Source organism: Rhinatrema bivittatum, chromosome 4 (genome assembly GCF_901001135.1).
Source record: "Rhinatrema bivittatum chromosome 4, aRhiBiv1.1, whole genome shotgun sequence".
Taxonomy (NCBI): domain Eukaryota; kingdom Metazoa; phylum Chordata; class Amphibia; order Gymnophiona; family Rhinatrematidae; genus Rhinatrema; species Rhinatrema bivittatum.
The window spans coordinates 353,790,449-353,818,374 of record NC_042618.1 but is presented as its reverse complement, the minus strand read 5'-3'; the positions used below and the strand labels follow the sequence as shown (position 1 = coordinate 353,818,374).

The following is a 27,926-nucleotide window of genomic DNA, read 5'->3' as shown; positions in this document are numbered from 1 at the left end:
TATTATGACTGTGATTATACCATTATCAGTCACTTTATAAAATTTTATATTGTTATGCATTTCTTTTTGGATGTTTCATTTCTTTTTTTTTTTTAATCAGTATCTGCATGGAATACTGTGGAACAAATAAGTAAAACAAGGTGGCTTCTGTGCAATGGTCAGGGAAAAGCACTGGTGTGCATTCATAGATCTTTCAAATAAATCAAGAAATTCAGTATCAATTCTGAATAGCATTAAGTCACACAGGTATTGCCTAATCTTAACATTACAGTAGCTGAATCCAGAGCTTGAATTCATATATCTCATGTACCTAAGGTGTACTGTACTGGATTTAGAATGCGTCTTTCGTGATGACCTAATACTGTCAAAACGATTTGCAATGTTGAGTGCTCACAGTACTCCAACATCACTGCTATTTACTCCCTTTTTTATGCTGGAGTGCAAAGGAGAAGCCAAGAACAAAGAAATCCAACTTAATCAGCATTACCAAGTTACTAAAGCAAGTAAGAAACACTCTCTGTTTTCCTAACACTCCTGCCACAGATATGACTGCATAATGATAGAACAGATCTGGGCATTCAAACTGACTGATCCAATGGAACTACATGTAAACCGTCGCCTCCAAAACAATAAAAAATGATTCAAAGTCTACAGATTAAATGGGTATTCAAATTTTGTTTTAAAGGAACATACCAGAGCAATATAGTTTATCCTTGTGCCTCTGCTCCTAAGATCTACCACATTTCAATTAGTTAAGCCAGTGTCTGCATATTCAACAGTTGCAACAGAGAATGAAGTGATGCAAGGTAAGAATAAAAAAAAAAAAATAAAATAAAAAAAAAAAAATCCAAAATAATCTTCTATGGCTGGTCTAGTGGTAGTGTGCTCTGCATGGCCATGAGGAAGAACCTTGGTTCAAACTGCAGCTCAGGCTTTCGCTCCCCAGGTTGGCTGGAGATACTGCAGAGGCAGCGTACACAGTCCCCAGGGGAGAGGCAGCATTGATAATCGCTTAAGGATCACACCTAGTGGCAAGATTCAGGGCCTACAACTGCAGTGTTCTTGAAGGAGCCAGGGCACAAGGCCCTGGGGCCCACAATTATTGCAATGAATGGATTAGGTACATTGGAGCTGGGGAGGAGAAGGGAGAGGAGAATATAAACCAGGAGAAAATTCCCCAGGTAATTGCAAATAAAGGCTCATGAAACCAAATCCCAGCCCTGGTTCCAACTAAGATGGAGGTACAAAAGGAGCAGGAGGAATATGCTGGATCAAAAAATAAATAAAAAGGATCCAATCTTCTAAACCTCAAAGTTTATATTATATGGTGGCACCATACTGCTGCCACCATATAGTAATTTTTTTGCCTTTTTAACGATTAAAATTTAAAATGTTTAGCTGCCAGTAAGACTGGTTCTACATCACCTTATGCACCTTGCAAATGAAATGAAAAAAAAAAAAAAAAAAGACCACCACTAGGCTCATCAGAGGTTGTAGGACTGAAAAATCACATCCTCACGTTGGTTCTGAGCCAGCGAGCTTTATTTCAGCTTGTGGCACACTAATTCAGCAACACTGCTCTACCCTGACCTAGCTAGAAAAAACACAAACACTGGGAAACTTAGCCCATGTGTTCCCTGAGACATTTCCATTACTTTCACAGTAAACATTCACTAGCAGATTATCTCCCACGCGCGCACACAAAACAGAAGCATTTCTCATGGCAAGAAGAGGGCCCAAACAGCAACAGGACAGTGGCCTCTGCTGGATAGATTTCTGTACTGCAGCATCTCTTCCATTTCATTCACAATTACCCCAACCACCAAACAAACAAACTACTTTATATAGTCACTAACAAAATAGCATTTTACTTTTGTTTGCACACTTTACAACTAAAGGTTTACTTAATTAATCGGCAAGCTCCTGCCAGTGGGTCCACACACAGTGCGAGTCTTAACTTCCCATGCATTGCTGGTCTTCATGAGCAAGCTGGGGAGGGGATCGCACAATTAAAAGTCTCAAAAAAGGATAAAGGCATCTCTCAAGGCTGCATGAAAGAAAAACAAACAAACAAACCAAAACCTTCTACAGCTACAGTAAGGCAAAAATCACACAAAAGTACAAAGAAATGTTCATTTCTTCATATATTTGTGTTCAGCGCTCACTAAACTATGCAGGATTTGCATTTTTTTTTCAGCAAGGTAAAAACTTGATTTCTGGATGTAGCTAAAATAATTCTAGTGGTATAAACAGCAGGGAGACAAGACACAAACTTTTCACACCATAGCTTCATAATACCCTTAGGACATACTTCACAACACACCTTCAAGTTTAACATGGCAGTAGTCAATATGTCAATTAGCTCGTTTCTCGAGTCTACTGCTTCCTATATCTTCCTTCCCTCTGTGTTCTCGTATATTTGATTTCTTATGTTTTCACCTGCATTTTCTGGAGACAGTGTGCACCTTTCATTATGGCTGCTCTCTTGTTTTCAAAAAAGTCTTCTCTTCAGTTGTTCCTTCTAGCTTCACATTTGTATCAGTGCAACAGCTGCCTGAGGTTTTCAGAAGGATTAGCTCTAGCACAGCCCCCTTACTTATGTACATTATAGCCATAATGGTAGGAACTGCTCCATAAGAGGAACTTTCAAAATCTTTAAACACCAAATAAAACATAAATATAGCTAAAAAGATGGGACCTTAATGGATTTCGTTGTTTTCACTTGCAACTAAACTCAGTTATAACAACTTTAAGAACTATTTGTTTAACCTACTGTCAAGCTCAGTGCACCAATGCAAAATATCTACCTAAAATGTAACCAAGTTTCCAGAGAGAGATAGAACTTGGGTGTCCTTCCCTACTATTTACATAAACCTACTAAGCAATATCAAAGGCATACTTATTGAGAACGAGAACATTTAATATGGACATCTTAATGACCTATGTTTTATGGAACTAATCAGACTGTTTTTGTAAATGAGAACAAAGCTTTCCCCAGTTAGTACTCTGTTGTTGCCTTGAATTTTCCATCTCCATGTTCTGGAGGCCTGGCAGGCTCATGCTCAGATACGCTGGAAGCATCGTCATCATCGTCTGTTTGCTCTCCAATGTGGGATAACATCAGTGCGTGTGTCTTATGAGTTATGGTAACAGTGCATGGTCCCTGTGCCCACGGCTGGCCATCCACTTGCATTGGCATCTTTGAGCTCTTCAAAATCAGCTGCCATGAACAATGAGAAATGTCAATTGCTGACAATATTTGTGTACAATCAGGGCCACTAAAGGCCAGTCTAGAGAGCTTAATCAAGCAGAACAGCAAAATCCAGCTATGGCTGATTTTTTTTCTAAAAAAAACCCCCCACACACGTTCATCCTCTTCCAGTATGTTTAAACAGAATAAATTCCCTGCACTAGCAGAAAAAAAAAAAAATCCCCAATGGAGACTCAGTGGCGGGCATAAAATATATTGTTTTGATTCTGAACATTTTGCTAATTTTTTAAATTCATATTTAAGAAGTGCAATAATTTTGTTTCTTAAATGGAGCAAGCCTCTTGTATTTTTTACATATTTGTTTAAATCATGGTGCAGCAGCAAAGACTGAGAAATTACTACTCACCTGATAATTTCCTTTTTCTTTATTCAGACAGATGGATTCAGGACCAGTGGATTATGCACCTCTACCAGCAGATGGAGATGGAGCAAACCAACGACACAGTATATATACCCCTGCAGTGACATCAGCCTGCCAGTATTCTCTTCAAAAGCCAACTGTGGACAGACTAGCAAAAAGCTTGATTAATAACAGATAACCATTTCAGTACTCAACCAATACAAACACTGAACTCAGGCAAGGAATGTATGAACAATAATCTAGGGACTGGATGAACACTTACCAGTAACCCCTGGAACACGTAACCACAGTCATTCGGCCGCCAAGGGCGGGAAGCTGAATCCATCTGTCAGCATTAAGGAAAAGGAAATTATCAGATAAGTAATAATTTCTTATTTCCTAGCACCCAGACTGATGGATTCAGGACCAGTGGGATGTACCCAAGCTACTCCCACGGTCTAGTCAAAACCGCATGTGCAAATGCTGTATCTTCCCGGCCCTGCACATCCAGACAATATCATCTGGAAAAGGTGTGCAAGGAGGAACACATTGCAGCTTGGCAAACGTCGACAAGAGACAATCTAACCTCCGCCCATGACACTTGCCTGAGCCCTAACCTAAGTATGCAATGGCTTTTCAGCGGCCTCCTATGCGGCCATGACTACCTCCTTAATCCAGCGAGCTACTGCAGCTCGTGAATCCAGCTCACCCTGTTTACCTCCACTATAAAGGACAAACAGGCGATCCATCTTTCGGAAAGGTTTAGAAACCTCCAGATACCTCACACGACATGTCTTTTGACATCCAAGGGACACAACAGGCGATATTCCTTCGCCATCTCTTTCCCTATCCAGAGATGGCAGGGAAATGGACTGATTCAAGTGAAAACCTGAGACCACTTTAGGAAAAAAATGAAAGAACAGTATGCAGCTGTATCACCCCTTGAGTCACCCGAAGGAATGGCTCCCGGCAAGACAAGGCCTGAAGCTCTAAAATTCAACATGCAGAACATATCGCCACCAGAATCTCTGTTTTCAAGGTCAGTAACCGCAATGAAAGGCTATGCAATGGTCGAAATGTAAGGCCCGCCAAGAAATCCACAAAGGTACCGGTAACCGCAAGGGAGGACGAAGATGTTTCACTCCCCATAAGATATGGGCCACATCTGGATGAGCCAATAAGGATTCACCAATCATCTGGCCCCTGAAACAGGCAAGAGCCGCTACCTGTACCTTCAAGGAATTAAGGGCCAACCCTTTATTCAATCCATCCTGAAAAAATTCCAAAATGAGCGGGATCTTAACTGAATAAGAAAGCACTTCTCGATCTTCACACCAAGCCTCAAAACACTCGCCAAACCGCTCATAGACTAAGGAAGTGGAGAACTTTCGTGCCCGTAGCAAGGTGGCAATCACCGCAATAAAATATCCATGCTTCAGCAAGCAAGCCCTCTCAAGGGCCATACCAAAAGACAAAACAGTGTTGGATCTTTGTGAAGGACAGGTCCCTGCTGCAACAGATTCCACTTGCACCAGAAGATGGAGGGAGAAGTCTACCAGGAGCCTTCTCAGATCCGCATACCATGGTCTCCTGGGCCAATCTAGTGCCACCAAAAGCACCATCCCCCTGTGACCTTCAACCCTCCAAACTATTCTTCCCAACATGGGCCATGGGGGAAAGGCATATAGCAGTTTGTTCTCTGGCCAGACCTGCATGAGAACATCGATACCCAAGGACTTCAGATCTCTCCTGTGACTGAAGAATTGAGGAACATTCGCATTGCGAGAAGCCGACAGCAGGTCTATAAACTGAAGGCCCCAGCCATCCACTATCAGCTGAAATACCTCGTCCGACAACACCCATTCTCCTGGGTCCAGACTCTCCCTGCTGAGAAAGTCTGCCCTTACACTGTCTTTTCCTGCAATGTGCTAGGCCGAGATTTCCTGAAAATGCATTGCTGCCCATTCCATAAGTTGGAATATCTTCTGCCACACTTGCTGGCTTTTGGTTCCTCCCTGCTGATTGATGTCGTTGCATTGTCCGACATTACCTGGATCACTTGACCCTGCAGCCTGTCGCTGAACTGCAAACATGCCAACCGGACCGCTTGGGCTTCCAATCGATTGATGCTCCAGAGACTTTTCTGTATTCCAGGGTCCATGCGCTGTTAGTTCCTGACAGTGAGCTCCCAACCCTGGAGGCTCGCATCTGTCGTGAGTACCAACCAGTTCGGCGATGTCAGGGAAACTCCCCTTCTCAGATGATCCGCTTCAACCACCAATGGAGGTGAGAGCAGAATTCCATCGGCAGGTGGAGCCGAATCGAATAATCCTGGGACTGCAGGTTCCAATGAGACAGCTGGGAGCGCTGAAGAAGACGCATATGCACTCTCACCCACGGCACCAAATCCAGGGTTTCTGCAATCAAATCGAGTACCTGCGGATAGGACCACACTGTCGGGCATATAGTGTTTATCAAGAGACGCACCTGTGTCATTAACTTCTGAATACGAGCTTCTGGCAGGAACACTTTTCCCTGCTTCGTGTTGAAGCGAACACCCAGATACTCCAACGAATGAGATGGCTGAAGACTGCTCTTGGCTAGGTTCACCACCAACCAAGCTCCTGCAACAAAGAGATCACCTTGCAGATTACCAGGTGGCTCTCTTCCAGAGACTTGGCCCGAATCAGCCAGTCATCCAAATACAGATGTACCAGGATCCCATCCTGTCTCAACTCTGCAGCAGCCACCATGACCTTGGAAAAAGTTCTGGGAGTGGTGGGCAGACCAAATGGCAGCGCCCAAAACTGATAATGGCACCCCAACACTGTGAAACGGGATGGGACGAAAGGTGACCTTCTTGGGCACAACGAAACAAATGGAATATTGACCCTTATTTTATTGAGATGTGGGTACTGGAACCACAGCCCTCAGACTGAGGAGCCCTGACAATGTACACTCCACTGCCTGCTTCATCTGCGGGGAGTGGCAGGGAGAACCATGAACATATCTCGAGGAACACTCCAGCACATATCCCTCTCATCTCACCTCCAGGACCCACTGATGTGATTGACCCACCTCTGATAAGAGAGAGAGACACATCCCCCTATCTCCTGTTCCCGGGGGTGGGTTGGCAAACCTTCATTGGGAGGCTCAAGAGGTTCCACTACCCGAACCCTCCCTGGGCTGTCTGGGATGAAAGGACTGAGACCTACCAAAAGGCCGCGTCTTCTGAAAGGTCGCCCCTCAGTAGGATCAAAACCGCTTGGAACCTGAGATGACCCCCTCATATCAAAGGGGCACGGCGATTGCTTCTTTTCCTCCGGCAACTGAGGAACCGTAGATTCGCCCCACTTACTGGCCAGTTTCTCCAACTCGCTCCCAAATAAAAGCAAGCTTTTAAAAGGCAATTTTATAAGATTAGCTTTGGAGGTCGCATTAGCGGACCAATTTCTCAGCAATAACTGATGCTTGGCCGCTATTACCGAAGCCATTCCTCTGGCCGAGGTGCGGACCAAATTGCAGCCTGCATCTGCCATAAAGGCAGTGGGTTCCATAACTGCCCTGGAATTCACTCCAGAGTCATCAACCTCCTGAAAGAGAAGCAAATAAGAGTGAGCCACCAGGGAAAATCAAGAAGCTATCTGCAAGGTGATTCCCACTACTTCAAATACTTGCTTAAGGATGGCCTCAGTCCTCCTATCATGCCCATCCTTCAAGGCTGCTCCTCCCTCCATGGGGATAGTCGTCCATTTACAGGTGGCACAGACAAGTGCATTCACTTTTGGAAAACCAGATGCTTTCTCACCACTGGACCCAGGAGGTACAGGCCTTCCAAGATCCGACCCCCTTTGAAATTTACCTCCATGGCATCCCACTCAAGATCAATCAATTCTTGAATGGCCTCCATAAAAGGGAAAAAGCAGGCTTTACACCAAGAAACAAAAATGGGATTTTTATTTGGCTCAGACATGGGAATCTGCCCCAGGTACTCCCAGCATCTTCAACGTCTGGGAATTCAGGGCCGGCAGTTCATCCCTATGAAAGAACCGCAACATAGCCCTATACGGTTCTAGCCCTGGAGACATTTCTCCATCCTCCGGAGAGTCAGGATCTGCCTCATCATCAGTGCCATTCAGATTCTTATTGGGAGGACCTGCAGACAGGTACTTTGGAGTACCTGCAGAGGTGTACTTTGGAGCTCAACCGCTGTACCGGAAGAGGGAGAGGCTACCGCCTGAGAATCTGACCTGACAGGATTGCAATCCTTGAAAAAAGTTGACCAAGAAAAGGCAGAAGGATCCATGCCAAAGCCAGAAGGCACTGGTGCTGTGCCCATTGAGCTGCCATCCCTGCTGAGGAACCAGTCCAAGGTCAGGCATCCCTCCTCATATGTCCTTAACTAAGCCATCATCAGGCTGGGAAGAACCAGGCTTAGTACAATCTGAGGTAGGAAGATAATTCTCCCTGAGCCGCTAAGCAGAGCTGGCACAAATCAGAGGGCACTCCAGGCTGAGATGCCCGAACACGACAGGCAGCACAGAGGGAAAGACACTTAGGTTTCTTAGCCACAGGCACCATGAGTCCATCAGTATGTTTAACAGGTGACTAAAGGTGTGCGCCAGCCGATTTATGCTGAAACATTTAGGTGCACAAAATTTAGGAGGCCAGAGGCTATGCACCGCAAAACTAAGTGTACTGACAACACATCAAACCTGGGCGCATAACCACTATGTTCCAGAATGTGCATACAGGCAGCGCACCCAAAGGAAACTGAGCACACAATTCGGGTGCACAGCCGGATGCACTTGCACACACCGATGGTCCTGAAGAAAGCAGCTGAACGCATAGGGAAAAAAGCATGCAAAAACATTGCCATGGCCTACCACGTGGCGCACAGCAAGAAGCCTAACAGCGGGGCCTAGCCCACCCAGGCTGCTCAGGTCCCTTACCACCACAAGAGCAATCCCTAGTAGGAAAATGCACGTCCACTATCTGCTGGAGACGGAGAAAACTGGCAGAGTGATGTCACTGCAGAAGCATAATTACTGTGACTCCATCTGCTGGTAGAGGTGCATAACCCACCGGTCCTGAATCAATCTGTCTAGGTGCTAGGAAAATGTAAATTTATGCATAAAGTTGGCCTTTCCAGCTGAGATCCACTAACACTATTAAGGACAATTTTAAAACTGGCCAAGCTAGTGCCCAAAGCCTGCAGGTTGGTTACTTTTGTCCAAAAATTTCATTTTCTGGAAGAGAAAAAATATTTAAGCAAAACTGTGCAAAAAGTCACTGTGGAACTTTGCAACAGTTCTTAAATTTAGCACTTTTGGGTAAAAGTCCTGCAACTTTATCTGTACAGGCTTTTCCTTGCTCAGCTTCTTCTTCTGTGGTTTGTTTACCTTCCAGAAGTCATAGGAAATTAAAACCTTGCACAAGGGGTGCACCATTTCAAAACGATGCCAACAATCTGACCCAGGGTCATTCTGCATTTTCCTGTCTCACTTTTGTACAAAATTTTAAACTGCCCTAAAAAAAGCTGTGAACAAAATGTCAGCCAATACAATGTCGCACTCGCTTAAATTTGTAATGAAGATCAATTATTTAAAAAAAAAAAAAAAAAGCTTAAAAATTAGGAATGTCCATAGTCTAAACATTTGCATTAGGTTACCATTGTTCTTCTCTTTCCTATCTCAAACATACATGCTTTATTGAATGAAGAGTTACAACATAAACCAACTCATAAGAACATAAGAAACTCGTTTGGAAGAGACTGCGTTAACACATGGGAGAGAGAATCTGGGATCTCTGTTTCCTTCAGGCAGGAAGCAGTTCTGTTTTCTCCATTATAATTGAAAATAGCTACAAAATGCTATAGCGCTGGTATCTGACACCTGAACGTACACTTTACCCCTCGGCAGATAATAAATGTTGGCACAGGTATGGAAAGAAGGGCTTTTTTCCCCACGTAGTGGGAATGGCCAGAGGTGATAGCTTACTGGAATAGGACTCTAAATTTGATGTTACAAATGATGGGTGGTACTATAACTACAGATCCTAAATTTTTATTAATGAACATCCCCATACCAAATATAGAATCCCACTCGACGTCTCTGTTGGGGAAAATAGCAATTTCAGCCAGATATGAATTGATGGTGGAGAAAGCCTCCATCCCATCTGAGGGGCAGCTGTGTACTCGAATAGAGGGGGCGTACTATTTGGGAAGGCTCACAAGACACGGTACGGAAATTTGAAGAGATTAGGGAACCATTTGTGAAATGGATTAATATTAGGACCTTGATTACCAATTAATATCTAAGATGTGGCATTTTAATAGATGCTCTTCCTTGGTATTTCTGGTACTATACTGTTGCAGGGGGGGCAATGGGGAAATTAGGCTTTAAAGTTTATGATAATGCTTGAGAACATTAATGAGTTTTGGGGCCACATTCTCTCAAATGTACAGCTTTGGTTATCATAATCGGATGATAGCTTGGGGAATTTTATTGATGGATAAGAAAAGAGGCTACTACCATTATATTATGTTATTCAAATATGTTTATGCGAGCAACTTATATATTGTTGCTAAGAATATGGATGTTTTTGTGGTTTGTGATGTAAAGACAAATTGGAAAGCTGTTTATTACTCAGCGAAGTTCTGTTATCAATGGATGAATGTTTAATAAAATTTAAATTGGGGGGAAAAAATGTCTCTTTCCTGTTTTTATCAGTCCAGTTGTACCCCTGTAAAATCTTGCTCCAACATTATGAGTTTACAATTCATTTCAAAGCCCCACATCTTAAACCCGCTAAAAGGAAAAGCAGAATGTGGCAGGCCACGGCTGAGCTGTGCTGTTCCTGCTCATATTTCTGCCCTGCTGTACAACTGGTCAACACAATGGAGCAGCAGGAAGCAGGGAAGAAGAGTAAATACTCCACATTTTGTGATTCATCCCCAAATCTTGGAGCAAAACCACACTTCCAAACTACTATTGCTTCAATACTAGTACCTAGGCACAGATTTCTAAAGAGCTCTTTTACAAACAAATATATTTATACTTTGTCACTGCTGTGACAGACTTGATGCACTGTCAGTGCCACATACCCGTACTGTATGCGCCTGTCCCAGCCGAACAGGGTTTGCCAGCTTCACCTGAATTTGGGCACAGTGGAAAGAGCCGTAGACTCCAACAATTTCCAGCAGCCCATCGTTATGGCTGCATTGTAGAGGAAGGAAAAAAAAATAATGTGTGAAAGGTTTGTCATGTTTTTGCATTTTATACAATGTGCATGTGCATATTTTACAAGAAAATGCATTGAAACAGATGGGCCTATTAAATAGTAAATGCAACTCTATGTGTACCAGGTCATACAGGAATAACAAGGGTTTTTAGACAGGTATATGTTTAAAAAAAAATAAAAAAATAGATCCTCCACTGTCCAGACACTCAAAATCCTGTATAGTTATGTATTGAAAGGCCCTGTCAAAATGCATTCGTGGTGCAGCAAGATAAACGCTGGAATAAAATAAATTTGAAGAGTCCCACTAATTTAGTGCATTTATGTGACCAGTATTTTTTAAGCATGGAGGAGCTGGGAGAAAGCAGGATTCTTACTCTGCTAAAACTAAAAACTAATACTTAATGCCTCCCTCCCCACTGTCCCAAATAAAGAGCAGCAGTACAATGGAAAGGCTATGATTGTTTTTAAGTATTTCCATACCTTGCTAAGGGATATGGCTCATCTCCCATTCCTTCCCACAGTCTGCAGCCACCTCCCCAAGATCCGATATTCAGAACTATGATTCCTTCCAAATCTGGGAGATGAATTTGCTCACCATCCAACTCCAACTTGAAAAACACATCGCAGATTGTGCAATTAATTTTAATTAGGTAAAGAAGGTTTATAAATGTTATTAAAAGAGAAAGCAGTATGTTAGGCTTGATTAAATCACAGAATATTAATCTTCTTGAAATTCCCTGTTTCAGACTTTTTGAAATGTTTTTGTCTTTTTGTAAAAAATTATGAAAAGATGCTCAAAAACAAAACTTTCTATAACTCGTGATAGCAATAATCCCCTCGGGATAGAATATAAGTAGTAATAATAACCATCAATAAAATAAAAATATCATGCTACCATTCAAAAGACCTATCCTGTGGGGCGGAGTCAAGATGGCCGCTTGCTACGAGTGCTCGACGGAGCTCCTGAGTTTTTCTTGTTATTGAAGGATCCTATCGAGTTAACATGCCTCCAAAGCGTAAAGGGAAGCTTAGGACTTACCCTCCAATGTCCGCGCTCCCGTCAGGACAAAGGAAAATCACTGAGTGCACTCCACTTGTTGCTAAGCTGGAGGAGCCAATCCCCGCTGCAGAGAACGGAGGAGAAGCCGCCGTCTCGCCTGGGGAACTTACGCTGAGCCCTCCAATGCCGAGATTACCCCAGGTGATTTCCTTGTTGTCCCCGCAAGAATCTGCTATGGAATCCGGGAACCTACTGGGTTCAGCGAAAACCATGGAGGGAGCAGCAGCGGGTGGAACACTCGGAACTGCGTCATCTCAAGGAGCCATGGCGGGCCCGAGCAGTGCTTTGAATCCAGAGGAAAATCATCAAGAACGTGGTAAGCCTTGTTTTACCTCAGTTATTTGCCCCGATTTGTCAACATCGGAGGATATTACCCGGAAGATGCAGCAAGGGCTAGCTATACCCCCTAAACCCCCTGTGGTAACTTTGGACGCGATATGGGAGTTGTTGGCCCAGCAAAACTTGGCAATCCAGGGGACTATGATTCAAATCACTCAAATTTCCTCACGATTGGACTTGGTGACACAAGACCACAACCTGCAAATAGTGGAGCAAAAGAATAAAGTACAGCAGATTGAAATAAATATTAAAGAGATCCAGAAACTGCAGACGGCTATTGTTCAAGACAATATTGCCTTAAACAAAAAAACTGAATTTCTGGAAAACCGCTTTCGGAGGCTAAATCTAAGACTATTAAACTTCCCCAAAGTAATGGGAGAGTTGCCTAGAGTGACTTTACGTAGATACCTGATTGAGGTACTGCATATTGCCTCAGAAGAGATACCAGCTTTCAACAAAGTCTATTTTCTCCCTTTCTCCCGTTTACAAGGAGATAGTAATCAGAATCAAATGGACTTGGAGAACCTGACAGCTTTCTTAGAATCTTCCGAAGCAGAGATTGTGGGGAGAGCCACCTTGTTAATTTCTTTTATATATGAGAAAGATATGGGGGTGATCATGAAAAGTTACTTTCAGAATATAAGTGCACAGTTTATGGGCCAAAAAGTCCAGATCTTTCCTGATCTGGCGAAAGCCACACAAATGAGGAGGAAGGGTTTTTTGGCCCTAAGGCAAGATACTGGTCTACTGGGTGCCACTTTCCAGCTAAGGTACCCATGTAGATGTATCGTGAAATTCAATAGTAATACATATGTTTTCCTTAATCCTGAACACCTCAAAGTGTGGCTCGACTCCCAAAACAGGGTGATGAGACAATCATCACCTATGGTTAGTCCAATTTCTCAGCAATAGATAAATGCAACAAGTGTATGTAGCAAGCTATTGGCAATTTCTTCATATCTTTTCTGTGTGTATGATTGGCTTCATTTAAATCTTTTCTGACATCCACCCCCCCAAATATATATTTTGTGGACTGTATAATTATATTCATTTCTTATTTCTACTATTGTTAATGATCAGATTGATCGTTTATCATATGTTTCTGAATATTTCTGTGCAAAGATTTAAAGCTTTGTAGTATTATGGAAATTTAATAAAGAGTAAATTAAAAAAAAAAAAAAAAAAAGAAAAAAAAAAAAGACCTATCCTGCACTCTACAAACAAGCAGTTGGTTGCAGAAAGCTAAATAAAGGCATCTCTTTATTCCATGTTTAACATCTAGATCAAACTCTTTGACAGAGTGCTAGGGAGCATGAAAAGGTCTTTGCACTTTTTCTCATTGCTCTGGCCACCAACGCTTACTGTTATGCAACAGTCTCCTTGTGACTGGTTGTAAAGAGTGGGATAGGATATTTGAACCATTTGAGATTTGCTTGTAAAGAGTGGGATGGGATATTTGAACCATTTGAGATTTGCTGATTGTTTTCAGATCATGTTCTTTTTATTACTCTTCTGTCTTCAAACAGCATGTCATAAATAGGCTAAAATAATTCATACAAAAGTTTGTTTCTTCAACAATTTGGGTAAAAAAATAAAACTACACAATATGCATGAATACTACTACTTCCTTCTTTTGAGCAATTACTCAACCGCACAATTTTACCGCTAAAGAGAAAGAAGAAAAACATGAAAATTCTACAACATTAACCTCCAAGACCTTGAGAATTCCACAAACCAGTTTTTAGTTGCTGCTGTAGCTCCAAACGAAACCTAATTGCAGTTCATCAAGGAGTCAATCTACCAAATCAAAACAGAGAGGCCTCAAGGAAAGGAAGCAGGTGCCTTACCTCCACTTTTTTATTAAGGTCCTTGCATTCTTGTACAAGGCAATCTTTGGTGCCATAGAACAGATAAACAGCCTAAACAAACGAAAACAAGAAAGCAAATTGTGCAAAAATATGAAACAATGAAAAACTACTTTGCATTATTACATTTATTTGACATTGCATTTCAAATTCCAAATTCTCAAAGGGCCGGATTTTAAAAGGGGTACGTGCGTAACCCTTTTAAAAAAAACCCTGCACACGCTGTCTTTTAAAATGTACCCCAAAGTGTTTTGTCAACTGCTAGATAATTATTCTTCCATGAGATTTCTGACCACTTCCCCTGTGATGTTTTCTCACTACTTAGCTGGTAGTTTTATTTTTTTAAAAACTAGAAATCTCTATCAAAAATCAATATTACACTAATAATTTAAATGAACTACGCGAGATCCTGTGAGCAAAGGTTAAACAGTTGCTTTGCTATACCTTCAACAGTATGGCAGTTGGAAAATTTACTCAAAATATACCTTATTAAAAATTCTGCTAGAAAAGAGAGAGGGAGTCTTCTCACGACGTTCATGGAAATTTAAAGCCATGAGAGCATCGGGCCCAACAGAAAAATAGTTACTCATCGAGAACACCTGCAGAAATGAGAAATTCCAACTTCAGTCATTGCTGTTGGAAGGACAATAAAATTGTGTGGTGTCCTTTAGGACCATAAAGTGACAAGTCTTGGAAAGCTGCTACTCAAGATCCTTACCTTTGGTTTTCTTAAACTGTATCCCTTCTTTGTGACCTGAACCTTCCACCTGAAAAACACAAGGGATAAAATAATAAGTTCTTCCTATCTGTATGAAACATATCCATAAACTATTGATTATTCAGATGTTACTTCAGTTGTTTGATCAAAAAACATAACACGCCAACAATAATCATCATCTAAGAAACCAGTAGTCTTACTGAGTCTCCTCTTTCTTTCACTATGCTGGCCTTTAGGCTGTTTCCTTCTATTCTTTCATTAAAGATGCATGCATGGATTCCACTGGTCCCTTCCCTTGGTGCTACAAGTACTTGGGGAGGAATACAGAAGCTAATTGTAGCTCCCCTTTTACATAGTTTCTATTTCCTATTGCGGCTGCTAGAGGTAATGCCAAGATTTAAGCACACTAGATGGGGAACCGAGTACAGTGGTGCCCCCTATACGATGGGGGCCACTGAATAAATCCCTCTATCTATGCCTTATTTCATTAGCTAGATAACAATGTGATTTCTAAATGTTAAGATGGCTCCTAGCCCTGAAATTTTGTTTTTGGTGGCGAGTGCTTATTGCTTTCAAGTAAGGACATTTTATGTTAAGCCTTTTTTTTTTTTTTATATTGGTCCCGTAATTTAACAGCATCATTAGTGTTGTGCTTTCATGTATACTTAAAACCTGAAAAATATATGCACTAGAAAAGTGTGAATTAAACACTGAAGATCAGTCTGCGACACTGCATTATCTTAATTCTTTTATATTTTTTCACAAGAATCTTAACATTAAACTATATTACTTACCTGTCTAATTTAATTCCATCTGCCTCCATTACATTTCTCAAGACCTGCTCCACTGGGAATTCTCCAGCATAACTTGTACCCCAACCTAATGTATTAGATAAGTCATTGCCAGTTCCCAGAGGTAAGACTGCAACTTGTGGAATGTATCGTTCTTGACCCTGTGAAATTATAGAATTCAGGACTGCTTGTAAAGTTAGCAATGGAATAGCACTGGTATTTCATATCATCGATCAAGGTAACTTACCAAATATTTTCTACTAATTTAATGATAATGCACTTTGAAAAATAGGAATACCACCTATGCAGAACACTGGCTAAGACTAATGCAATGTGTATGACAACTGCTATTTCTATTTCATCATATGATTGGCAAAGTGTATATAAGGAGGAATACCTTTATCTTCATGTCATCAATGGCATCCAAAACCCAGCCCACTGTGCCATCTCCACCACAGACGAGTACTCGGGCTGATTTATCAGGAAGCAAAGTGCAAAGCTGGAGAGCTTTGATGGGGGAAATTTTATTCAAATCAAAAACCTATCAAGACAGGGAAGGCAGCCAAGAGAAGACTACATCAGTAAGCCTTATTTAAGAAAATTAAAAGCATATCCCAATATGGAATCCATTCAAAGAATTTGCAAATAGCATTAAACGTCACCCACTCTCATATCATCTGAATTGCAGATTCAACCTAATTTGTCAATTAGCAGAAGTCAAAAAACAATCCGACTGGACAATGAGTCTACCTTAAACAACTATTGAAAATATTTAAAATACTCTTTATAGCATTATTCATTATAATTACTATTACATAACAAACTGCAACTGATCATGTCTAAGTCTGAATAAAGGCATCTTATAACATAACATGACAGTTATTCTAATTATCTGGACTACTCTTTCTTTTATATATAAAATCACTGTCAAGATTACTAGAAATGCCACTGTATGGTAAGCAGAGACACCACAATTACCTGAACCGGATTTAGCAAGATTTTAAATTCCCCTAGTAGTATTTCACCCATATTGTTTCCACTCCGAGAGTTAGCCAGAACTATCAGAGGCATCCAGTGTTCCCCACAGGAAGAAGCTAACTGCAGAGAGAAAATATATATTTAAGTCAAAGTAAAAACAAACTGTTTTAATAGTAAATCAAGGTGAACTGTACGTATGTTGGATTTTCTCTCTCTCAATAATTCAGCATTGTACACGTTTCTCCATACACCTCTGCCAATGTACCTGAATTATGACTTGTGTTGCTTCAGTTATTATAGATGCTATTGGGCAAGTATTACCAAGATCATAGTAGCCAAGTCCCAACTCCAGTCTGGTAGCCCTGGTGCTGCCTTGGAGGAGGAAGGTCTCCTGGTGGTACAGCATTAAACTGGTCCAGCAGAAGTGATCCTGTGGCAAGGACCTGCTCTCCAGTTGATGCACTGTCCTATTGCACCAAGGATGTGTCTCCTAGGGATACTTCCCAGGAGGAAAGGGTTAGGTCGGCCATCATAGTTGGTGATTCGATTATTAGAAATGTAGATAGCTGGGTGGCTGATGGGCGTGAGGATCGCCTGGTAACATGCCTACCTGATGTGAAGGTGATGGATCTCTTGCATCACCTAGATAAGATTTTACTCAGTGCTGGGGAGGAGCCAGCTGTCGTGGTACATGTGGGCATCAACAACATAGGAAAATGTGGGAGGGAGGCTCTGGAAGCCAAATTTAGGCTCTTACGTAGAAAACTGAAATCTAGAAACTCAGGGCAGTTTTCTCTGAAATGTTCCTTGTTCTACACGCAGGTCCTAGACGCAGGCAGAGCTCAGGAGTCTCAATGCATGGATGAAACGATGTACAAGGAAGAGGGATTCAGTTTTGTAAGGAAATGGGGAACCTTTTGTGGAAGAGAGGGAGTCTTTTCCGAAGGGATGGGCTCCACCTTATCCAGAGCGGAAGCAGGCTGCTGGCGCTAACCTTAACAAAGGAGATAGAGCAGCTTTTAAACTAGAACAAAGCAGGAAGACAAAGTTTCTCAGCAGTGCATGGTTTGGAGGAATGAATCTTCGAAGGATACTAATGAAGCAGGAGAGTTAAGGCATCCCGACAGAGATTCCAATAATAGGAAAAGTAGTTCATGTGACTATAAGAAAGAATCACCTGAGCTAAAAGATTCCAAATTATCCCTGACAACTGAAAAGCAGGCTATTAATACAAACATAAAACACACTTTGAAATATCTGGATGCCAATGCCAGAAGTCTAAGTAGTAAGATGGGAGAGTTAGATTATATAGCAGTGAATTATGAGATAGACTTAATTGGCATCTCAGAGACCAGATGGAAGAAGGATAACCAATGGGACAGTGCTATACCAGGGTACAAATTATATCGCAATGTTAGGGGGAACCAACTTGGTGAGGGGGTGGTGCTTTATGTCTGGGATGGCAGAGAGTCCAAAAGGATAAAGATCCATCAAGGGACTAAATGCACAATTGAATCTTTATGGGTAAGAATCCCATGTGTGTTGGGGGAAGAGTATAGCGATAGGAGTATACTACCATCCACCTATCCAAAATGATGAGACAGAGGAAATGTTAAGAGAAATTAGGGAAACTAAATTGTTAGTGCAGTAATAATGGGAGATTTCAATTACCTAATATTGACTGGGTAAATGTAACATCAGGACATGCTAAGGAGATAAAGCTGTAATTTATTCCATTTAGGAACTTTATCGAGCAATTGATTCAGGAACTGATGAGAGAGGGAGTGATTTTAGATCTAATTCTTAGTAGAGCGCAGGATTTGGTGAGAGAGGTAACGGTGGTGAGGCCGCTTGGCAACAGTGATCATAATATGATCAAATTTGAATTAATGACTGGAAGGGGGAGAGTAAGTAAATCCATGGCTCTAGCACTAAACTTTCAAAAGAGAAACTCTGATAAAATAGAAAAAAAACAGAAAAGTGCAGCTACAAAGGTAAAGAGTGTACAACAGGTGTCGACATTGTTAAAAAAATACCATCTTATTAGCGTGGTACAGATGTATTCCACATATTAAGAAAGAAGGCCAAATGATTGGCTGGCATGGTTAAAAGGTGAGATGAAAGGCTATTTTAGCCAAAAGATATTCCTTCAAAAACTGGAAGAAGGATCCATCTGAAAAATAGGAAAAAGCATAAGCATTGTCAAGTTCAGTGTATAACATTGATAAGCCAAGCGAAGAGAGAATTTGAAAAGAAGTTGGCCCTAGAGGCAAAACCTCATAATAAAAACTTTTTTCAACATATCCAAAGCAGGAAGCCTGTGAGGGAGTTGGTTGGACCATTAGATGATTGAGGGTTAAACGGGCACTTAGGGAAGATTAAGCCATAGCGGAAAAACTAAATGAATTCTTTGCTTTAATGTTTGCTGAGGAGGATGTTGGGGAGATTGCCTTTCTGGAGACGATTTTCAACAGTGACTATTCAGATGAACTGAACCAAAAATCAGCGAGCCTGGAAGATGAGGTAGGTCAGATTGACAAACTGGAGAGTAGCAAATCACCTGTGCTGGATGGTCTACATTCCAGGGTTCCAAAGAACTAAAAAAATGAAAAGTCAGACTTATTACAAGTAATTTGTAACCTATCATGAAAATCATCTGTTGAACCTGACAACTGGAAGGTCGCCAATGTAACCCAGATATATAAAAAGGGCTCAAGAGGTGATCCGTGAAACTATAGACCAGCGAGTCTGACTTCAGTGCTGAGAAAATTGTGGAAACGTTTATAAAGAATAAAACCACAAAACATAGACAGACATGATTTAATGGGCCACAGCTGGCATCGATGTATCCAAGGGAAGTCTTGCCTTACAAATCTGCTACATTTTTTGGAGGGATGAATAAGCATGTGGATAAAGGTGAACTAGTAGATGTGGGGCATTTGGATTTTCAGAAGGCATTTGACAAAGTCCCTCATGAGAGGCTTCTGAGAAAACTAAAACGTCATGGGATAAGAGATGATGTCCTTTTGTGAATTGCAAAATGGTTAAAACAAAACAAATCAGAGAGTAGGATTAAATGGTCTATTTTCACAACAGAAAAAAATAAACAGTGGAGAGCCTTAGGTTCTGTACTTGAACCAGAGCTTTTTAATATATTTAAAATTGATCTGGAAAGAGGTATAATGAGTGAGTTGATCAAACTTGCAGCTGATAAAATTATTCAGAGTAGTAAAATCTCAACGGATTGTGATAAATTGCAGGAGGACATTGCAAAACTGAAAGACTGGGCATCCAAATGGATGATGAAATAGGTAGACAAATGCAGGTGATGCATATAGGGAAAAATAACCCATTCTGTAGCTACATAAGTCCATTTTAGGAGTTACTCCACAGGAAAAAGATCTTGGTATCATAGTGAATAATACTTTGAAATAGCCAGCCCAGTGTGTTGTGGCGGTCAAAAAAACCAAAAAGAATGTTAGGAATTATTAGGAAGGGAATGGCAAATAAAACAGAAGTTGTCATAATGCCTCTGTATCGCTCCATGGTGAGACCACACCTTGAATACTGTGTGCAATTCTGGTCGCCGCATCTCAAAAAAGATATAGTTGCACTGGATAAAGTACAGAGAAGAGCAACCAAAATTATAAAAGATATGGAACGCTCCCCTATGAGGAAAGGCTGAAGAGGTTAGGACTGTTCAGCTTGAAGAAGAGATGGCTGAGGGGGGATTTGATGGAGGTCTACAAAATCATGAAAGGACTTGAAAGGATAAACACGAAACGGTTATTTACTTTTTCGCATAATACAAGGATTAGGGGGCATGCCATGAAGTTAGCAAGTACCACATTTAAAACAAATCAAATGAAAATCTTTTTCACTTAATGCACAATTAAGCTCTGGAATTCGTTGCCAGAGGATGTGGTTAAGGCAGCTAATGTAGCTAGGTTTAAAAAGGGTTTGGATAAGTGCCTGGAGGAGAAGTCTATAAACTGCTATTAATTCAATAGGGAATAGCCACTGCTTGTTGCCGGCATTAGCATTGGATCTGTTTTTTGTTTTGGTATTTGCCAGGTACTTGTGACTTGGATTGGCCAATGTTGGAGACAGGATGCTGGGCTTGATGGACCCTTGGTCTGACCCAGTGTGGCATATCTTATGTTCTTATGATTAAAGGACCATCTGTAACTTTGTAGATTACTGGCATATATTTGTTGGTGCATCCTATTTCAAGCAGCAGAAGAAATATGTAAGTATAACTGTGCCAGCCAAGCTGTCACTATTACTGTTAGTCTGAATTCTTATTGAAGCATGCTCTTAATTTTCCTTCAAATACTTTGCTATATATTTTTAGTATGTGTTCTTAAAAAAAAAAAAAAAACCCACCATTATCATCGGGATGCTGTGGATTTTGACTACGTGCAATTAATTATTCATCCTAGATCACTTTGAATGTTTTTTGTCTTAAACATATTAATCACCAATAAACAGCACCATGAAATAACCCTTTCCCCACATAACTCCCCCTAAAACAAAGCAATAATTACCTTCTCATAATCAACTGTTTTGCTTTTCCGCATCTGATTAATGGCAGATAAGTAACTTGGTGGAATAATTAAGTTTTTGAATTCTCCAAAATCACACTTGTTACTCTTTACATAATTCTGCATACAATCGTCATGCACTGTATGCTGGCACCAAATGCACCTGTAAAAATAATTTTTGCTTAAATATCAGCAGATATCTATCATTTTCATTCTTCTATTTTACTTTACACAATTATTTTGTTTTTGGAAACACAAAGATGAATTTTAAAACAGACGCGCGGGTGCAATGCGTGCACATTTGTTGGCCCGCACCCAGGGACACGGCTATTTTACACACACACACACACACATTTTATTTATTTAAACGTTTTTTTATATACAGACATTCATTAGAAACATCACATCTGTTTCCATAAAACAAGAATGCAGCCAAAAAGGCTTTACAGTGAAACAGATGTTGAACTGGGGGGGGGGGGGGGGGGGGGGGAGAGGAACAACACAAGGAGGAGTAAAGGGAAATACAATATTCAGGTTTAGACATTATGTACAATCATTAAATGTGAAAAGCTAATATAGGGAATTGCCATATGAGACACTGTAAGTAAAGTCAATTCAATGAGATATACTAGGGCAGCGATGTTACAATATGAAAAGCTAATATAGAGGGGTAATACAATAGTTGAATTCAAGATTATGTAAAGATGTTACAGTAAGGTATACTATGAGAGCATTGCTACAGTGGGTTGTTACAAAGTGATATACTCGGATGTTACAATTTAAGAGGTAATACAATCGATCAATTTGAGATAATGTGAGGTTGTTACAATAAGATATACTATGAAAGCGTTGCTGCAATAGGGTGTTACAATGAGGTATACTATGAAAGCGATGTTACAATAGGGGATATTAATAAGGGGGAGTAATATAATGGTTAGCTTAGAGGTTATGTAGAGACTGGAAAATTGGACATCCAAATGGCAGATTAAATTTAATGTGGATAAGTGCAAGGCGATGCATATAGGGGAAAATAACCCATGCTATAATTACACAATGTTGGGTTCCATATTAGGTGCTACAACCCAAGAAAGAGATCTAGGCGTCATAGTAGATAACACATTGAAATCGTCGGTTCGGTGTGCTGCGGCAGTCAAAAAAGCAAACAATGTTGGGAATTATTAGAAAGGGAATGGTGAATAAAACGGAAAATGTCATAATGCCTCTGTATCGCTCCATGGTGAGACTGCACCTTGAATACTGTGTACAATTCTGGTCGCCGCATCTCAAAAAAGATATAATTGCGATGGAGAAGGTACAGAGAAGGGCTACCAAAATGATAAGGGGAATGGAACATCTCCCCTATGAGGAAAGACTAAAGAGGTTAGGACTTTTCAGCTTGGAGAAGAGATGACTGAGGGGGGATATGATAGAGGTGTTTAAAATCATGAGAGGTCTAGAACGGGTAGATGTGAATCGGTTATTTACTCTTTCGGATAGTAAAAATACTAGGGGGCACTCCATGAAGTTAGCATGTGGCACATTTAAAACTAATCGGAGAAAGTTCTTTTTTACTCAACGCACAATTAAACTTTGGAATTTGTTGCCAGAGGATGTGGTTAGTGCAGTTAGTATAGCTGTGTTTAAAAAAGGATTGGATAAGTTCTTGGAGGAGAAGTCCATTATCTGCTATTAAGTTCGCTTAGAGAATAGCCACTGCCATTAGCAATGGTAACATGGAATAGACTTAGTTTTTGGGTACTTGCCAGGTTCTTATGGCCTGGATTGGCCACTGTTGGAAACAGGATGCTGGGCTTGATGGACCCTTGGTCTGACCCAGTATGGCATTTTCTTATGTTCTTATGTACATTAAAAAGATAAGAGGAATGGGTGAGGATATCTAAACAACTGAGTTACATGGGAGATATGGGAGGGGATAAGAGATGACAGATTATAATACAAGGAGGAGAGTTTAACTTTGCAGTTAGGTCATGAAATTCAGAGGTGTATCTGGTTGGTTGGGAGATGGCAAGATTTGCACGCATGTTATAAAATAGCCTGGCCACAAGCACAAATGTGCCTAATTTTAAGTGGACGCAGGCCTGTGCGTGCAAAAGCCACTTCTACCGTGTTAATGGAGAAATTTTAAAAGGGATGTGTGCTGACGCCATTGCCTGTTTTACCAGATCCTGTCCACTTTGCCCAGTTAAAAGCTAGGTCCTCCATCCCCCGTTACACCCATTCCAAAATGGCTCAATTGTTTTTTAATTTTTTTTTTTTTTACATACATGCCATCCATAGCAGAAATAAAATTACGTGGCAGGTGACCCCTGCGCATGTCGAATCGCCTAAGTATTTACACGCAAATTTCTGGCTCAAGTCTCAAAACATGCCCTGCTCCTTTTTGAGAAGTTCTGAGATGTGCACGCTGTGGCATTTATGCGCATAACTGGGGGGACTTTTAAAATCTGCGAGCCTGACATATTTGTACATCCCCTAATTAAAGAGCACGTCGAGCTTTTAAAATTCACCTTTAATGTTTCATTTTTACACTTTCTTTTATCTGAAAGCATGGCTTAAATTCAACATTTTTCAAAATTTTGTTTTTAATAAAATATTCTAGTTTTGCAGGCCTGTTCTCAATCTCTCTCCTTCTATAGGAAATTTCTGATGGGGATTAAAGTTAAAAGAGAACAAAAGAACATAGCTATGACATCTTCATAATCTACTTCAACACTCAAACTGAATGGTTAATTCTAGGCGAGCTGGACTATATTATACAGACTAGTCATGATTCCGCAAATTTTCTGTCACATGCAAAAAGCAAAATATGTGAATGAGGCATAGAATGCTCCATTTCAAGCACTAAACAAGCAGGGAAGGCTGCCAACTCAAGTGAATTTGCATAATACTTGTGAAGATTGGCAAACTATTTTCATAAAGAACAGAAGTTGAGTCAGCACTTGTACTGATTAGAAAAATCTAAGTATAAAGTATGAAGACAGGTGCCATTTGAATCCTTTAGAGCAGTGGTCCCCAACCTTTTTTGCACCAGGGAACGGCTTCAAGCAAGACCATTTTTCCATGGCCCGGCAGGGCGGGGCTTTGGTCATATGGGGACGGGATTATGGAGAGGGTTGGATTTTAGTGCATACTTATTTAATTATGACATTTATAATAACAGCAGACATCGCATAATACCCAATAATTAAAATGGCAGTCAATCAAGAAAAATAATCTTAAAAAGCCACCTTTACTTACCCTCTCCAGCAACTCTCCTACTCCTTTCCCTTCCAAGCCAAAAGCACTCACCAGAAGCAGCAAGGGCTGCTGAAGCTCTGTCCTCACAGTCCTCTTCCTTAGCGCCCACGACCAGTCTCGGTCTCTCTCTCTCACACCAGTCATCTTCACACAGACCACAGCACCAGCACTCAGCCAGGCACTCATTCACACACAGACGCACCAGCTCTCAGCCAGGCACTCATTCACACACAGACGCACCCAGCTCTCACCAAAAACTTCTTCCTTCACTGCAGGGATGGGCTCTAGTTCCGCCGCGGCTTTACTCCGGCGGGCCTTCTTTTTTCGCTACCACGGGAATGGGCTTCCGTGGTGGCCTCGGTCGGGTTTCCTCTTCGCCGCCATGGGAATGGGCTCCCATGGCGCCTTTGCTTCGTCAGGGGTCGGGTTTCCTCTTCACCGTGTGGCCTTGCTTCGGAGTTCAAAAACTTCTATTCCTCCCACCCCCGGGCATTCAGATGCCTGCCTCACCAGCCAATCAAAGGCTTCCTCCCTTCTTCCTACTCCCACTGGTAGGGAGGAGGCTTCCGATTGGGCAATGGGGGAAGGAAGAAAGGAGGTTTCCAACTGGCACGCGGGGGCTGGAAAAAGGCAAAAGGAATGTAGAACGGGGTAGTGGGACACCGGGAGATGCGACACACCTGCCGATAGGCCAACCCGTCCCTGGTCTGCGGCGGCGCCGTGGACCAGCAAAAAAACCCCAATGGCCTGGTCCTGGTCCGCGGACCAGTGGTTGGGGACCCCTGCTTTAGAGACCTGACATCACTTTATTTAGAACATCTAAGTCCCAGCAACACTAGAATACTGTTATATTAGAGGCATAAATTCTAGGTTCACTGCTTCCCTTAACACATAGATTTCATTATAAGGGCAATAATCAAAAGTGCAGGCATTGGCACAGACAGGCTGATCCAATAAAGCACGTGCATCCACCCCGCCCCCCCCCCCCCCTGTAATTCTGATGCAACATTCTAATGAGAATGAAATCAAAGTGATGTACGAAAAGGACGCACTAGGGAGAAATGTGCATTTTTGCACTCAAAAGTATATTATATTGGGCACATGGATGTCTAAAATTGTACATTCCTAGCAGAAGCGCATCACTTACTTGAAATTACAGAATTCAGCAATGCCACTTTACCGAAAGTAAAGGAATCACCCGTGGTTTTTAAAAGTGTCCTTTAGCTAATCATTATGCTGTGCTCCACTAATCCGTATACACATTTTTTAAATTTTTTGTTCTAACGCCAAACAACTAAATCTTATACTTCTCTCTCTAAACAACCCTATCCTACAAGGGCACATTTATTGCAACACAAAGGACCACATTTTTTATGTTTCTCATGTGCCTCTGACTGAGAGTAAACTTCACTCCACCTCCAGAGTGGGAGTTAATTTTTCATCATAAAAAAATGTGCACCCAGCCTGGGACAGTGACTTTCAAATCTGCACGTGAGTAGACGTGTTCATGGGCCCGCACCCTGGGATGTGGCTATTTTATAACTTGTGCTCGTATATGCATACGTGTTATAAAATAGCATGGCTAAACACATATGTGCCAAATTTTAAGTGGGAGCATGCCTGTGCATGCAAAAGCCGCTTCTACCACGTAAGTGAGAACATTTTAAAAGGGATGCACACCGATGCCATTTCCAGTTTTACCAGTTCATCCACAGTTAAAAGGTCTTCCAAACCCCCCTGATTTAACAGCCTTCACTCTCCCCAGTTATCCTCAACCCTTAAAACCCGGCTAATCTGCCTATTTAGCTTTATTTTATAACTTACATGCCATCCATAGCAGAAGTAAAGTTATACAGCAGGGGGCATCGGCGCATGCCGGGTGGCTTTTAAAATCTACTCTGTGTGTGTGAGCCCGACATATTTGTGCATCCCCTAATTAATATGCATGTTGCGCTGTTATCATTCACCTTTGTGGGAGCGCTTAAATGTGATGGGTACTGTCCAATATGCTTTGGTTAGGATATACTAATCTCCTTTCTCCATCAGACACTATGATTGTGTGCCAAAACACGCATCCAACTGTGAGCAAACTTGTGCGCACTTTATTGCATTGGACTGTCTATGGGTACATTTAGCTTTGTCCATTGCCTAACAACGAATTGCTTGCAAATATCTGCACCTAAGTTCTTGGCTGGTAATTTTTTTTGGAACGAAATTACATGTGTTCCATTTTCTGGTCTCCCCCTATTCCTGGGAATGCCTCTGTAATATGCATTTAAAAGTACTTGTGCTGTTGAAAAAAGTGCATACTTTTTACCCCTATACAGGATGGGCAATAATCAAAGAGCCTTTTCTGTGGATAAAATAGTTTTACATAGGGAAATATGTTTTATTATTGCCCTCCCTATAATTAAGCATGTATACTATTTTCACTCAGGAGGTATGCTGGAGCAATTTTTACAGTTAAAGAGTGTAACCCCCTTCTCTCCTTTTGGTCTCCAAGTAAAATTTAAACCAATAGCCCTGGACGCCAAACTATATCTGCAATCCCAATTCCAGTATTCATTACCCTCACTCTAAAAAAAAGTATGTACTTCAGGAGAACGAACTTACATGACAGCTGCATGCCACAGACAGATACGTTTGCCTTCCAGATCATTGTCACAGAGCTTGGCATGCATTTAAAAAAGGCGACGCAAGTTTCAAACCTTAGTGATGTAGAAGCCTTACAACAAGAGCAGTACCTGAAATCACAGAGCTTGGGCTGGGTGCCAGTTTGCTGCTTACAGACGGTACAGTAACTGCAGAGAGGGACGTTGCCTCGGATCCAGTGGTGGGCCATGGGGCCGCGCTGCCAGTCGCTCCGCCGCATGATCTCTTTGCAGGTGAAGCGCCGGTCGGCCCTCCGCAGGCAGCCCTCGTCCGAGCACACGCCGCAGCATTCGCAGAAGGCGCCTTGCAGGATGTGCTGGGTGCAGACACAGCAGTAGGTGGGCTTGCTGAACAGGTCCGTGTACTGCCAGCCGTGCTTGCTCTTGCGGAAGAAATTCCTCCTGAGCAGCTGCCGCCGGGACCGCTGCAGGCTGCACCAGAGCGTGATGAGCACGGGCAGGCTGACGGAGAGCAGCGTCCAGAGAATCAGGTTCCCCGAAATCTCGGAGGCTGCTTGCTCTGTCTGCTCCTCCATCCCGAGAGCTCAGTAACCCTCCTTCCCTCAGCCCCCTTTACCTATCATCACCCTCCCGGGCCGAAAAAGCTGGACACTGCAGGCGGGCCTTCCGCGCCCCCGACCCGGCGGATGACGGCCGAGAGCTCGGTCCTGAGCGGCGACCGAGGTGAGGGGGGCCCGCGTCGGGTAGCGGCTGGCCTCAGGCATCACCGCGGCGGAGCGGTAACGCCTTCCCCTCCCCGCCCCGGGTGGCACATTACAGCTGGCTGGGGACCGATTCCTTTCAAACCGCGGGGACCCAAGCGACCGCACCGTATTCCGGGAGAGAAGGGGAGCGGAAACGGAAGTGCG

At 42.0% G+C, this 27,926-nt stretch overlaps 1 protein-coding gene across 1 annotated transcript; it reads right to left on the bottom strand.

Annotated features, from left to right (window-relative positions):
• Positions 1 to 27,926, bottom strand: DGKE (diacylglycerol kinase epsilon). Its single transcript, XM_029600696.1, has 11 exons — positions 27,151 to 27,926; positions 21,152 to 21,311; positions 16,605 to 16,724; positions 16,024 to 16,167; positions 15,630 to 15,787; positions 14,836 to 14,884; positions 14,603 to 14,716; positions 14,100 to 14,171; positions 11,334 to 11,461; positions 10,717 to 10,828; positions 1 to 3,220 (listed from the first exon to the last, which is right to left on the bottom strand). Exons 1-11 carry the CDS (start codon positions 27,591 to 27,593, stop codon positions 2,999 to 3,001), a joined length of 1,722 nt encoding a protein of 573 aa, XP_029456556.1. The 5' UTR covers positions 27,594 to 27,926; the 3' UTR covers positions 1 to 2,998.